General features: G+C 42.0%; 1 protein-coding gene across 4 annotated transcripts in view; it reads left to right on the top strand.

Moving 5' to 3' along the window:
- Positions 1-12,573, top strand: part of LOC136745641 (zinc finger protein Aiolos) — a 34,051-nt gene extending 21,478 nt beyond the window's left edge. For all 4 annotated transcript variants that reach the window (XM_066698853.1, XM_066698852.1, XM_066698855.1 and 1 more), the window contains exons 7-8: positions 579-695; positions 8,440-12,573. In XM_066698853.1, coding sequence (XP_066554950.1) covers positions 579-695; positions 8,440-9,224 — 902 coding nt within the window. In that variant the 3' untranslated portion in view covers positions 9,225-12,573. The remainder of the gene's footprint in view (positions 1-578; positions 696-8,439) is intronic.
- Positions 12,574-15,920: the final 3,347 nt, after the last annotated feature.

The raw sequence follows: 15,920 nt of genomic DNA, 5'->3' as shown, positions 1-15,920 counted from the left end.
CCAGAGCCTCTCAGACTTCCTCCTCTGTGGGCGCAGCAGACTGGGTCCCCCCTCTGAGGCTCCTAGTACCACAGGATGTCTCTCTCTTTCTTTCTCACTCTCTCTCTCTCACTCTCTCTCTCTCTCTCTCTCTCTCTCTCTCTCTCTCTCTGTCGTCTTCCACACTGGCCACAACATGAACATCTCAACTGCTGGAAAAAAAAAGACATATATTGACTTACGTCAGTCCTCAATCGACTTCCTTCCAACAAGAGATAGGAGCGAAAACTTTTTATTTTTCTAGTTTTTGTTTTATTTTGTGCAGAGTAGTGATAGCGTTATGATTGTTGATATTAACGTGGAGGCGTGAAGACACACAGACACACACACACTCACTCACACGGAAAAAGATAACAAAACAGAACAGAACAGAACATACAAACAAACAAACAAACTTAAAAAGGCTCAATGAGGAAAGCCAGTCAGTTGCTGGTCTTGCCCTGCAGGTTCTCTTCTTGCTGCCCTGAGATCTTGCTGTTTTCAGTAGAAAGTAATATCGGTGCTGTGAAAGCTGCTGACACATCCCTTATCTGCAACAGAATCTGAAGAAGGCAAGGCTCCCAGGGCACAGATGGGGACAGAGAGGGCCCTGGTACTGGACAGACTGGCAAGCAACGTGGCGAAAAGGAAGAGTTCGATGCCTCAGAAATTCATCGGTAAGTTATTTATTTATGCATTTATTTATTATGTTTGTTTGCTTGTTTATTTTTCATCCATCCTGAGGTGAGACTTTAGGGTCAGGAATAGGAAGTATGTAGATCAGGAGGAGGGGAATGTGGAGGTTTGAGGCAGAGTGCGAGTGTGTGTGTGAAAGAGAGAGTGGGGGGGTAGAGGAGGGAGGGTAAGGGGAGGGGGGGCAAGGTTGAAAGAGTGATGGGAGCCAGTTGAAAAGAAAAAGAAAGAAAGAAAGAAAACAGTAAAACCAACCTTTGCAACAATGTACATGGGCATTTTCTGTGCTGAAAATGCAGAATTGTTTATCGGTTTGCAAGTTTCTGTTGAGATAATGTTTCCACTCTCGAATGCAGTAAAATGACTGTGGGAGCCGAGTGTGTTGATCAAAGCTTCTGTGTGCGTTTAGGCATTTCTTGCGACTGCTTGCTCTCAGTGCATTGTCATCCTTTGTGGTAACTCTTTACCATATAAAGCACACACCTACTATACTGTCGAGAGTACCTTGAATTAAAAAAAATAAAATGCAAGAAGAAACTCAAAAAATCGCAAAAAGAATCAAGTCTTAAAAAAAATGCAGGTACTGGTCTTTCTTTGTTCTTTGTTCTTTTAAGTATTATTGTTAGAATAATAATTTATATTTTAAAAAGTCGATTGCATTGATAGTGCACAGTAGTCTTTAATGTTTGGTCTTCTGTTTTCCGTTGTTTTTTCTGCCTTATTTTTAATTAATTGAAGGAGTGTTTGCCATTCGGTGCTGGGGATTTTTTTTCTATCTTCAATGTGTGAGTGTTTCTAATCTGCAGGTTATGTTTTTATGGCGTGCTAGTATGGCTCTTGCTTGCATTCTTGTGTATTAGTGTTTCACTTGGTGTACATCTGTGAACCATTTCACAGTGGCTCCGAGCTTCATGTGCCGGTTTGGTGATGCATCTCTGTGTGCTTATTTTATACTGTTTGAACCAGATTTTACTCCTGTTAGGGCACTGATATTTAATTTAATGTATGCATATATGCATATATATAATCTATGGTTTTCAGTGATGTGGGGTCATAGTAATTATGGTGATGTTTTAAAATGCAGAGATTTTAATAATATATATTTTTTCGGTTGTAAGTTAATTAATATTTAAATTAATATTTAAATTAATGTGTAATTTTAAAGTTACATTCCTGGTAATGTCAGGATAATATATGGGATGTCTTCATCTGTAAAGAGCATGTAGATTTATTTATTTATTTCCCCAAATTCTGCTTGTTAAATGGTTAATTTTTATTTATTTATCTTTTATGGATTGTAATGGTATTTATTTAATGGGATCCACAGGTTAAGGCTGGTTTTGCACAGCTTTGCAGCAGGGCCTTTAGATCAGGTCTGCATTAGGTGGGGTAGTGCTGACAGTTTCTGGACAGAATGTATTATAGGAATTTTAGGAGGGTATACAAAAATTATTCATGGGTATATGCAAAGTTACATGAGCAAATGCAAAGTTAAGTGGGCAAACGCAAAATTCCCTTCAAAATTTGTGGGTGTACGGTGTATGCCTGCATATGCCGTCGACTACACCACTGGTGAGACTTGTGTGCAGACACAAAAGGGGCTGCAGGCTTCAAGGTGTGGAAGATGTCAGAATTGTGTGTGACAGAGTGTGATGCAGGGGCTTTTCCTGACTGAGGTGGCTGAAGACATTCCTGTGAGAACCTCCCAGGAATGATGTGGGATCGCTGGGTCACAGTGTCTGCAGTATTATCTTCCACCCAAGCCACCCCACACAGGTCCCAGTCACTCAGATAGTCTGGTTAGATTATGAACTGGAATAATTGAGTTATTCTGCCAGTCATGTGACAGGTCGCATGTCTTGTTTTAGGTTTGGTTTTTTGTTCCATTTGGAGCTCTCAATCACGTTTCTTTGTGTTTTTTTCAATTCCACACGTGTAACTCATGTTACACATTAATCTATCGAAAGTTAAAACAAGGTTACAAGGTTGTTAAAACTGGAAAAAAAAAATATATATATATATAAATGTTCCAAATGGAATGAAAACCAGAACACACTGTGGCCCTCCAGGAATGTGAGAGCACAGTTAGCATTAATATCTTATCTGTCTGTCTGTCTATAGTTCTATCTATCTATCTATCTATCTATCTATCTATCTATGTTATTTTATTTAGTTTCCAAGCTCCGGTGCAAAATCTCCAATTTCTAATTTTTGAAATAAAAAATTAAGTCATTTAAAATATCAAGCAGGAATTCAGTGGGTGTTTATTTTGAGGAATAAAATTATATATATGTATTTATATATATATTTTTTCCTTTGAACACCAAGCAATTCTCATATTAGATCCAGACTTCGACAATTTCAGTTTCAGAAAATCAGGAGCCTATTTAAATTTTTCCTTAGCAGGTGCCCTTTCCCCGGGTTACAAGGATACTTGCGGATTATCAGATATTTATATTGAAGGAAAACGCAGAGAATAACTGTGCTGTGCTGTGTTGTCCTGGCCTCCCCCCTGTTTAAAGCTGTTTCTGTGTAATTTCCTGTCAGCTGGTCGTTGCTATAATACAATTTAGAGGGAGCTGCTTCAACCTGCAGTCTTGCTGTTCTTATATCAGTTGAGATCCCCACTGAAACCTGCACTGAAGTGGCTTGGATGCTTTCCAGCGGCTTTTCATATTAAAAAAAATAAACGAAATAAACAAACAAGCAAAGCCACGGACATCCTCACTTTCGGGCCTCACCTGCAGGGCCTAGATCCCCAGCTCCAGCCCTGACATCATCGCTCCTGGCAGAAGGAGCCGGTCGATGTGAGCAATGCAGAGCGAATGCTGTCCCCTTGTGTTACCAGCCCAGTCTTTGATGACCTGCTGTCAGCATCGAGAGCGAAGTGTAGGGCTGGGCTGGGCTGTGGGTATCTGGACCCGTGTCTTTGGTGCCTGTTGGGAATATATCAATTAACTCAATATATTTATTTAATTATTTTATTTAGATTTTGGGTTTGGGGTAGGGTGCAACAATGCTAAAAAAAAAATACACATTAGGAAATGGATGTATAAATGTATTGTTTTAAATGTCTTATTTTATTATTATTATTGTTATTATTATTATTATTTCATTAATATTTGGGTCACCATTCATTTATACAGTAAAATAAAAAAAGGAAAACAAACCGATACAATACAAAATTCATTTAATAAAGTTTCTTCTGCCTTACAGTGGGCTTTGTCCCTCGTTTCAGCCTGGTAGAGGATTTTTTTACTGGGCTAAGGGTGTGGAAGTCGGTGTTGGACCTCAGAAGCTGAGCCACCTGTTGCATGCTACCTTGCAGTGTGCCCGGGCTTATCTTTAAACACACATGCACCAGAGTGCGTATCCACGATACATGTATGCTGTCAAATTGATGTATTCCAAGCTATTTCTGACATTAGCTGGGCTTTGATCTCCATAGAAACAGGTTTCTAATGGCAGGGCCTTGACAGTGCAGAAGAAGGTTCCTCTGCCCCTGGTGCATTGACTCGTTACTGATAGGCGGTATAATTATGGATGTCTTTTCCAGGAATACTTCTGCAATAAACGTGTTGCGCGGGCTATTTATGATCGATGCAGAACCTGTGGTTTTTGATGTATATTTTTAAAACTCATATTGAATACTTGTGGTATTATTCTGCTTTGTTCTTTGGCAGTAAAAATAACGGCAAGTTTTTAAAAGTTTGCCTGTTTAAATCATATTGTAGAAAGTGTACATTTTTAAATAGTATAGTATATATTCAGTATAATTTATATATATATATATATATATATATATGTTTGAATGTATAAATGTATTTTTTTGCAATGTAAAAAATCATAATATAGAAGTATGACTAAATAAGTATGCACACGTGTATGTATATATATATATATATATATATATATATATATATATATATAGTTTATAGAAAATGTAGAATGCAGTGAACAAGATTAATTTAGTGGGGAAAAAAACAAGTGTGACTACCTCTTGTTTAATTCCTTAAAGGGAGATTTCTTTGTGCAGCTTCCTTTGAGTTTCTACTTTTTCAGCCTGAATTGCTTACATTTTATGATGTTAATTAGTGTGTTTATTGGGCTGTTAGATAACAGTGATAACAGTGAGTGAGAAGTTTGCTCACCATATAGGTTTCTCTTCTTGAGTGATGTGTTATTAGTGAACCTCAGGTCACAGCCCAGCCTTGCTCTGATATAATACAAAATGCAAATAAAAGCATTTAAAAAGAAACAAACACATAAATACAGGTGAGTATGTCTCATCTCACACTGAAGGAATTAGTACAGGGGGTGTTACGAGGGTGTTCTAAGAACATGGAGTGGCTCTGAGGTTCTGATGATGTCGCTGAAATACATCATCAAAAGCCGCTGCTTTTACGTGTGATGTTGTAGCCACATGTACTGACAGTGTAAATGTACAGATACAATATCACCTTGCTACAGTGTGAAGGTGATTTTGTGTGTAAAGATAAAAGATACAGGTTGAGGAGAGGTGAGAAAAACTATCAATATTGTAGGGTTAATTGTGCAAAGTGTGATATTTTTTAAGTTTCTGTGAAAAATATTTTTAAGGTTATTTTAGCAGATGTGTGAAATATGAGTCATAACTGCACTTCTTTTTTTTGTTTTATTTTTTCTGAAAATTACAGTTTTTGTGTGAGTTTGTAGGATGTTCTTCAAAACCTGAGGTGATGAGATCAATGTCAGGCACTGGGAACACCGATCAATCACTAATTAGGTATTCATTAATTAGGTAATGACACTTTTTGATAAAGTGTGTAACTAAAATTTACTCTTTATTGGGGATACGAATGTGATTATTTTAAATCTGTAGTTTATTATATATATATATATATATATATATATATATGTATATTTATATATATATTTTTCAGAAAAAAACAAAAAACAATATATATGTATATATACATATACATATGTGAGTTTCAAAAATTGCTGGCGCTACAATAGTTTTAATAAACCTTAAATGCGGGGCGCCTTCACTGATGTCACAAGAAACATACTTAATTTATTGGAGAAAAAGTGAACATCATAATGCTTATGTGAAACGCGTAATATATATTTGCGCTGGAGCGTGAATGTACACAGGTTCTTAATAGTTTTAATTGGTGAAATTAAGTAAATTAGTTAATTGAGAATCTGTAGACGAGGATCTAGTGGAGTGGAGTTATGATAAAATGCTGCAATCTTTGTAACACTCTGCAACACAACTCTGTATTACTGTATCCTGATATTGTACAGCATAATTTCAGTTCAGCTCTCATGTACTCACAATATTATTATTATTATTATTATTATTATTATTATTAATAGCAGTAGTAGTAATGTAAGTAGTTGCAGTGAACAAGCAGTTTTAGAGTGGATGGTTTGGTTGTTTCGGAGTCTTCTGTTCAGTTGTTTCCAGTGACTAAGTACTGAGAATGTAATGATTCGTAATCATGGAATAGATTATCTTGTGTTTGTGGGTGTTTTTATGTGTGTGTCACTTCTATGTGCAGGGGTTGGCAGCATTGCAGCCCTCTGCAGAGGCAGGTCAGTGTGTTGCTGCAGGTCCCAGGGCTGGACTTCTGCACACATCGGTCTCATGATTTGTAATGCAGTAGAATCTTGCTGGTGTTCATATTTTTCAGGAAATGTTGCCTGCGCCCCACTCAGGGTGAACTGGCTGCAATGGAAACTGTTGGTTTTGCTGATTACTTTACTCACATCGGATTGTCACTGGGTGGAAGTGGCACTCGCTAATGGCCCCCTGTCTGCAGAGCGCATTTGCAGACCAGAATGACTTGAAATCGAGGCCTTCGTTAAGTAAAGAGTCTTTCAAGTGGTGTGCTCCTGTGGTCGGGTGTGTGCAGCCTGCCTTTGCCTACTCTCTCTCTGAGGTCGGGGTACATTGCTGCAGCTGTGCAGAAGAGTGACTGATGACCCCCTTAACACAGACAGGCTAATAATAGAACTGAGAGAGATGGAGGGCCCAGCTTTGTGGCCAGTGGAGCAGAATTAGCTTTCAGTATGAAGGGGAACAGATGAGGGGGGGGAGGTTGTGGAGGCAGGCAGGCAAGCAGACCAGTTGGACCACAGCGAGATTGGGGTAGTGAGGGTTCTGTGTTTCAGTGAGAGTGAGAGAGAGAGAGAGAGAGGGAGGGAGAGAGGGAGAGGGAGAGTCAATGCTTGTGCAATATTAAATGTATAGTTACAGTGCGTAACGTTTCCCCTTACCCCTGTTCCGGAGCACTTGGCCTGTGTGACTTTTAACTCAGGCCCAGGATTGCAGCCTTGGCAAAGAACGTCTTCAGAGTGAAAGTAGCACCTAGTAAGTAGTGAATGTTGCACGTTTGTCAATTCGTACCCATAGTACCTTGCGAACCTCCAAGCAGGAGGGAGGTTTTTAAAAATTGAAAAATTAGTTAACTAAGTGCGGTAAGATTCTCAGGATTCTTCAGATTTGCCCGTGGCTCGTTGCTTTGTATTGTCGGTCACACAATTGCTGGAGTATGCAACCTGTCCATGCATTTTAAAGTACTTTAGTCGCTGATCAGGGCTGCTGTTTGTCTGCTATACAGTTTGTTTCAGTGTGTTCTTACAATAGGGGAGGTTTCAAAGCTTGTTGCTTCTCTGAACACTTGCAAACATTCAGTGACCTGTTAGATAATGGTAGACTTGTTCGACAAAGTGCACTCACTGCTGGATACACACACACAGACACAATTGCATTTCATTTAAAAGTCGTATATTCTGCCTGGGTGGTTCACTGCTAAAGTGACTGTGTATGTCAGCACACACAGTGTGATGCAGAACCGAATGGGATGCTTTGGGTTACTTAATAAATCTTAATCTGACGATGCATTTTTGAATCTGCCCACATGACACGTGACGATTGACATAGAGTGAAACAGTGTAATTAAAAATGTCAACGGTACTGTGTGAGAAATGCAGGCTCTTAGTCATGCTAACTTGCCCTGTGTTTGTACTGTGGAAATCTATACAGACTCTACTTGCCCATATAGATCAAGGGTTCTTTCCCCTTAGGTTTTGTATTTTGTTTTGTTTAGTTTTTTGGGGTGCGTTTTCTTTTTTTGGTTTGGTTTTGCAGAAATGCAGAAATATGTTTTTGCACCCACCATGTCATCCGAGCAGCAGCATATCGTGTGTCAGATAAACTGAAGTCTTCCAATATGACAACCACAGGATGAAAGAGAGAGAAAAAAAACAGAACAAGGTAATATTTTCGACCACAGCTCTCGTAACAAAAAACGAGAAGGAATAAAAGAAAATGTAAGCGGGCTCAGTGCTGCAGCACCTGTGGTGAGACTGCAGTCAAGGGCTCTCGGGCCTCCTCTCTGACTCACACTCAGTTGCAAGAAAGGTGACTGATTTTTAGCAATATCTGTTACGGTAAAACGCTCGCACGTGCCTTCCAGCTTTCCACACGAGCCCTGATATTTCCAGTCCGCGGTTCTTTTTTTTGTTTTGTTTTGTTTTGTTCGTTCCATCTTCTCGTTCTTTTGTGATCGGCGAAAAACCTGCTCTGCTCTCCGCTTGCTGCTCATTTCCTCTGCCTGCTGTGGCGTCGTCAGCCAGCCAGCCAGCTTTTGCTTTTGCGGCCTCTGGACAGCCAGGACAGCTTCCCCAGCTGAGTTTCGGATGCCCTTTTAACTTTCTTGTGTATGTGCCACTGCACAGGTGACAAGCGGCTGTGCTTAGACATCAGCTACAGCAGCAACCTGATGTTCGGCAGCAAGGAGAACGAGCTGATCCAGAGGGGCATGATGGATCCAGCACTGGGGTACTTGAGCTCGGAGAGCATGCATACCCTGATCCAGACACCCACCGGGCCCCCCCCTCCGGACATGGTCCCGGTCATCAGCAGTGCCTACCCCATCCCCCTGACCCGTGCTGAGATGGCCAACGGGCACGAGTCCGAGAGCGGCGGCCACCAGCCACATCCCCGGGTCAAACGGCAGCCCTCCAACCGCTGCCCCTCGCCCAGCCACAGCGGACAAGGCTCCCCGGACGCGGTGGACAGCAACCACCCAGAGGAGCGTGTCGCCCACGGCCACGCCCTGTATAACCTGGGCCACTTGCTCATTCCCCGGCCCCGCAACGGGCTGCACCACCCCGCACCACACCCGCACCCCCACGCGCACCCGCACCCACACCCGCACCCGCACCACTCCCTGAAGGATCTGGCCGCCGCCCGGCCCTATGAGGTCACCCTGAAGCCACCAGGTGCCCCATCGCCACACGAGGCCCTGCGCGTGGTGAATGGCGAGGGCGAGGTGGTTGGGGCGTACCGTTGTGAGCACTGCCGCGTGCTCTTCCTGGACTACGTCATGTTCACCATCCACATGGGCTGCCATGGCTTCCGGGACCCCTTCGAGTGCAACGTGTGTGGCTACCGCAGCCAGGACCGCTACGAGTTCTCCTCACACATCGCCCGCGGGGAGCACCGCCTGCTGCTCAAATAGTGCCGCCTCCGCTCCCATCTCATGCCATTTGCATCTATATATGTATCCATATCTATATCTATATATATATATATATATATATATATATATATATATATATATATATATATGTATGTTTATCTATCTATTTTACAACGATATATATATATATATATATATGTATATAGAAATAGATGTAGATATAGATAAGGGTACCTTTACCTATGTAATTGTATGGAGGTGCTACGGAGAGCATTAACAGCTGGTGTGTATCTTGCCCCCTGCAGCATCGCTCTCTTCACGTCTGCACACTGGGGTCAAGTGAAAATGTTACTGAACCATCCACACAGGGAGTCCATCAGTGGCTGGCTGGTTCAGGAGGTATAGTTCCTATAATGTGGAGCAGAAAGGAGAAAGGACAGTGAGTTTTTATTTTTTTCTGATTATTTGTAAGTCAGCCTGGGACAAAAGCAGATGGAAAGAGAGCCGAACTGCAGGCTGCCAGCCTCCACAGCCAGGGAGGCCCCAGCAACGGCCAGTGCCAGGCGGGCCGGGACCAATGAGGTGCCTCCTGTGGTTCTGTTGTGCCTGTTTTTGTCCTTGCCAGTCTTTTACTGCGTGTGTGTGTTGCTAAAGCCCATTGAGGCCTGTGTGGAACAGCAGAGCCCAGCAGCTTCTCCTTTCCCGAGACCAACCTCAGTCAGAAAGTATTAATCACACAAATTAGCCTGTTTTACCAATTAGCAGTTTATCAGCCATACAAAACCTAAGGAAAGGCAGCACACGCTTCCTCTCAGACCACCTCCTGCAGACAGAATTTTCTCTCCTGTATCACTTCTACTGATTATACTGATTATGGGGTTTGAGTCAGAGCCGCTTTAAATGTGTGTAATTGTCTTCAGCTGGACTGTTCCTAATTATTGTGTGCGTATATACAGTGAAAAGAAGACTGGGGCAGCGGAAAATAAATATCTTTTTAATAATAAATATGAATAAATATATGTTTTTGTTGTTGTTTTTTGCCTGCTAGTACATACAGCTATGATTCCTTATAAATGTCCACCAGATTCCATCCAGATTTCTCTGATTTTTAAGACTGATTTTCTTGCTTTGTCTGGACATTTAACTTATAAGATGAGAATAATGAGACTGATTGACTTGCCTGTCCTACGCCTCGCTGATGTGAAACTCAGATGACAGGGATTGTTCTGTAAGGAATATGTTGATTTTAATGCACTGGCTTATGTATATATCTTTAGTATGTTTTTTTTTTATTTTGCTTAAAAGAGTTTAATTCATTCTTTAGGGTTTTATGTATATTGCTTTGACGTGGTCAAATTTGCCATTGTTTTTTTATATAGTTTTTGTCTCACTGAGTTTAAACCTCCGGTTGTACAATTACTTTGCTACAATAAAGCAATTGAGTGCCAGCAAGTTTATAAAATAATGCCTGATTATAAAATATTGCCATACACACACGCTCACACATATATTTTTTAATATATATGCCTTATGTTTTCAATGCCATTGTATGAGGAATACCAGGTTTGTGATTTGACAAGCCTTTGGTTGTGCACAGACACACAGAGTGGTGCTGCCGTGCATTAGTCTCCCCTGTGACCCAGAGAGTTACTGTATCATCAGAACAGAAACCCAAGTCACTGCTCTACAAGGCATTAATCTGTCACATGCAATGTTTAACCTGCAAGCTGTGACTCAGAAAGTGTGAAAATGATAAACAAGCAAGATAGTCAATCAGCTAATAAGCCTCTAAAAGTCACCACAGATGTGTGTTTGAATCACAAACCTCGGGGATGGTCAGGGCAGCTCAGTGTCCCCTTGGCTCGTTGCGCTCTCTATTTTTTTTAGTTCAGCAGCTTGATCAAATCAAGTCATTGACTTTGACATTTTGGCAAATTAATATCACAATCTGATGCCAAATCCACATCTTCACTTCACTGAATGCAACACCGCTGTGTTTTTAACTTGCAATCGGTGCAGTCAAAGATTGCATTTGGGCCACGCCTCAGCACTGGCAGCTAAGAGACAGAATAAACTTTAAATTGTGCCTCTGACAATTGTGAGTCCGTTTAATACTTTTCATAAATGTAAATAAAGTTTTTTTTTAAGTAATATTGCCTGTTTTATTTTAATGCCCTTTTGTTCTGTTCAGTGTTTCAATGCCATTGTTGTGAATACAATATAGAAAGGTGCTTATTGGTATATGTACTTTTGTCTGAAATGCGTTTTACTTTCTGTTTTTTCAAGGGGTTGAAACCCACTTTGCTCAAATATATATAGAAACATGACCACAATAGAGTTGAACAAACCAGAAACACACACACACACACACACACATATATATATATATATATATATATTAACAAAATGATAAAGATACAATTTAATCTCCTGGCGTGTTGCAAAGAAGTTATTTTAGAGGATCGATGAGCACAAAAACCACAAGTCGTCTCTAATCTCTTTCACTGTGACAAACAGCAGCAGCGGTGACCGTTATTTTTAGTTGCCGTTAATTGATCTGAATCGTTGTATCGCTCATTCTAGCAAGGGTTTCTCCAATTGCCTCAGTGACATTGGGAGGACATTTCATAGTGTGAGGCACAGGTAGGACCGGGTGCTTACGAAGTTCAATCAGCAATCAGGAATGCAATTGCAGTTTGAGGCTCTTAACTACGGGAGCGAAGCTCATAGCTTTTCCGTGCCTGGCTGGGACACTGACCCGTCCAGTGCGGTTGTGGATCCCTGCTGGTTCAGCATGCCTTCCTTGTGCTTTACTACACTGGGCCCTGAGCAGATCACTGAGCGAGCCATAGTAGACAAGCCAGCTGAACCCTGATCATGCCACGCCACTGGTGTTTTCTTGGTACAGAGTAGTAACAGTGTATGACTCCCAGGATAACTTCACCATGGTAAACTTGGGAACACATGATGTCAACTTATTGTAAATCTTATTTTTTTAATTGACTTTTATATCAAGTTTTACACTTCTGAGCAGATCTCTTTTATGATATTGTATCTGCAGTATATGTATGTAATTATGAATGTGTTTTGTCATTTGTTCCCATTTTTTCCCTTTTTAACTCTGATTTAACTTATAAGTGCAATATATACAAATGTATATATCTCACATGCAAGGCTATCTATAATATACATACAATAGTGCACCCATGCATGAACCAAGTGTCGAGTGGAAAAAAAAAAAATCTACATCTAGCAAAATGTACTGAACGAACAGTTGCCAGGTTGTTGTTTATTTTCTTCCTTATCTCTTTTTCTTTTTCTTTCTCAGTTTGCGGGGTGTACTGTATTTCTGTACAGAGCAACGTAATAAAGACTGTTTCAAAGCTTTTTCACCTTTGGCTTTCTTTGTGTTGTGGAAGGCGTGCTTCAGAAACCTGCCGTTTAGAAAAGCTGTGAAAACAAATCTTCGAGATCTTAAAGGTCAATGAGCTGGGCATCTTATTTAGCTTGTGGGTTTTCTTTTAGCAATTAACAGCTAGAGCTAGTTGTCAGTGCTATTTTCAGTTTTGCAAATTCCTCACACTCTTCAAAGAGAGAAAAATAAACAAACATTATTGAGAAAAACAATATTCCAGTATTTAATGCTCGTGAACTTAGCAAGGGAAGTTAGTATGTGAGCTGAGAGTGCAAAACTGAAACATAATTCCAAATCTGAGTTGAGCTCTGTCGTGTGAGACTAGTGTGCAAGCTTGCAAACCCCGGAGAGTTTCCTTTGTACTACTTCTGGGGTTACTCAACTGATCAAATTCAAACCCCGAATTGTAATGTACACAAGATGAAAGGTCAGCGAAAAAGGAGGAGATGATCTTGCATTTTGTGTGTGTTACTTTCTTGGTTTGTTGAAGGACTAAAGAATTAGGACAATTCAAAACGGCATACTTTTTACCTGTAAAATATTTGTATGTGTTCCTATAAAGAAGTCTGTAGATTTTGATGGAAATCCAAACAGATTAGTTAAGATTTGAGCATATGAATGTGGCTTTCATAGTAATGATACAGCATATAAAAACACTTACACTCTCTCTCACACACACACACACACACACATATGCATATTGAGTCGTAAATCTTGCATCACAGTTAGTTGCAGATTAACAGATGCTATGGAGCATGTGGAGGACCAAGGGGCCAAGGGGGTACCAAGAGTCATGAAAATCTGTCAAATTATTTTCGCACTTTGTCATGTGGAAAGGCATAGGCCATTGACAGTTTGGTGTATTGTTTCAACTCCTTAAAAGCTTGTTAAAGAAGTTAACACTGACCCAGTTGGTTTTAAAAAAGATTTTAAAGTTTTAAAAAGATGGAGAGAGAGATACTCAGGTGATGAAGGAGGGAATACTGCCGGCAAATTGAATATTCTGAACCCCAGGTATGTTATCTTGGGAAGTCAACACAATCACATTGAAATAAAAGGCAGATTGCATCAAAAAAAAAACTGATGTGTTGTTTACAGCACAGGGTTTCCCACAGAAAATTATGGCGAATGAGAGCGGTGTGTTGGGGGGGTGTGATGGGGTGTACTTTTAATTTTGCTTTTCATTTACTTTATTTTTAACCTTCACACATTGATTTGGCCAGCATTTCTTCTTGAGTTTGCAGAGACTGTGTCGAAATGTACATCAGCTACCTCTACAACGAACGATGAAGTAAATAGACAGCTTTTGTTGTGTTGTTTCATTCCATGCTTGTAGATGTGGTAATGTGGTTTGATTGTCAGGCAGACAGAGCGGGATGGTGCCGCAGGCCTGTGTTTACCAGTACCAACCCCCTGTGTTTGTGTCCTGTTCATTTTTGGATAGAGTGCCTCAACATTTTCGACAGGACAGGGAGTGTGTAACTCCAGTGCATGTCCATCGATTACCACACAGGTATCTTAAACCTTAATTACACACACACACACACACATATAGATCATCATCATCATATATTGATCCACAGCTGGGTGAAGGTCTCCCCAAGAGGCCTCTCCACTTGTTCTGATCCATAGCTTCCCTTTTCCATGTCACGCCTGCAACATTTATATTTCATATAGATATTATTTATATAATGGAGCCACATGCTTTCCCCTCTGCATTTAAACAAGCTGCTGTTATCCCAAGAAACCAACCCTTGATGCCACCTCTCCTCAGAACTACCGCCCTGTCTCCCTACTTCCCTTCCTCTCCAAGACTCTCGAGCGGGCGGTCCACCGTCAGCTCTCGGACTTTCTGTCCCATCACTCACTCCTTGATCCTCTGCAATCCGGCTTCTGCACAGCTCACTCCACTGAGACGGCTCTGCTGGCAGTCACTGACTCCCTCAGCTGTGCTCGGGCGGCCTCCCTCTCCTCAGTCCTCATCCTCATTGACCTCTCTGCAGCATTTGACACCATTGATCACTCCATCCTCCTCTCCTGCCTCGCTGACCTTGGAATCTCTGGGACTGCTCTCACCTGGTTCTCCTCCTACCTCAGTGACCGGTCCTACCAAGTGACATGGCGAGGCTCCTCATCCACCCCCCAACCTCTCCTCACAGGTGTTCCCCAAGGCTCCGTCCTGGGCCCGCTCTTGTTCTCTTTCTACACTCGCTTCCTGGGCCCCCTCATCGCTTCCCATGGTTTCTCCTACCACTTCTACGCTGATGATGCCCAGATCTTCCTGTCTTTTCCCTCTTCTGACCCTCTCATCCCCTCACGCATCTCTTCCTGCTTGTCTGCCTTTTCCGCCTGGATGCACTCGCACCACCTCAAGCTCAACCTCTCCAAATCAGATCTCCTCTTTTTCCCCCACTCTTCCTCACCTTCTGCTGACCTCCCCATCTCGATCCCCTTGGAATCCACCACACTCTCTCCTTCTTCTTCCGCTAAAAATCTAGGAGTCACCCTCAATCCTGCACTCTCCTACACCCAGCACATCACCACGCTGATGCGCACCTGCAGATTCTTCCTGAGCAACATACGCCGGATCCGTCCCTTCCTCACCGACTACTCGACTCAGCTGCTCGTCCAGTCACTGGTCCTCTCCCGCCTGGACTACTGCAGCTCCCTCCTGGCCGGCCTGCCTGCATCCACTACCCACCGCTCCAGCTCATCCAGAACTCTGCGGCTCGTCTGGTATTCTCTCTGCCCCGATTCGCACACGCTACTCCACTGCTCTGCTCCCTCCACTGGCTCCCGATACCGGCACGCATTCATTTCAAGACTTTGACCCTCACCTACCGCTGTCTTGACCACACTGCACCAAGCTACCTTCAGTCACTCGTCTCTCCATACATCCCCTCCAGACCACTGCGCTCCTCCAGTGCCAGAAGACTATCTCTGCCTCCTCTCCACTCTCCTTCCTCCAGAGCCGCTCCTTCTCATCCCTGACCCCTAAATGGTGGAACGACCTGCCCACTGAAGTCAAAACAGCAGAGTCCTTGACCTCATTCCGGCGCTTACTCAAGACGCATCTCTTCCGACAGCACTTGTAATATTAGTCCTCTATCCCTGCTAGATAGCACTTCAGCTTATTATGCTCCTCGCGTTCTTGATTGTTTTCCTCCTTGTTCCCTTTCCCGTAGCCCTCGTCTGTAACCCTACATCTTGACAGCACTTAGCTTTCACCGTCCAGGATGTAGGAAGTCTCTTACTGTACTTGTGTAAATTGTAAATTGGAATTTGTAAAATGTATTATTTTGAATTGCTATGTTTTAGCT

The sequence above is a fragment of the Amia ocellicauda genome, chromosome 3 (genome assembly GCF_036373705.1).
Source record: "Amia ocellicauda isolate fAmiCal2 chromosome 3, fAmiCal2.hap1, whole genome shotgun sequence".
In the NCBI taxonomy this organism is placed as follows: domain Eukaryota; kingdom Metazoa; phylum Chordata; class Actinopteri; order Amiiformes; family Amiidae; genus Amia; species Amia ocellicauda.
This window is presented reverse-complemented; position numbering and strand designations above follow the sequence as displayed.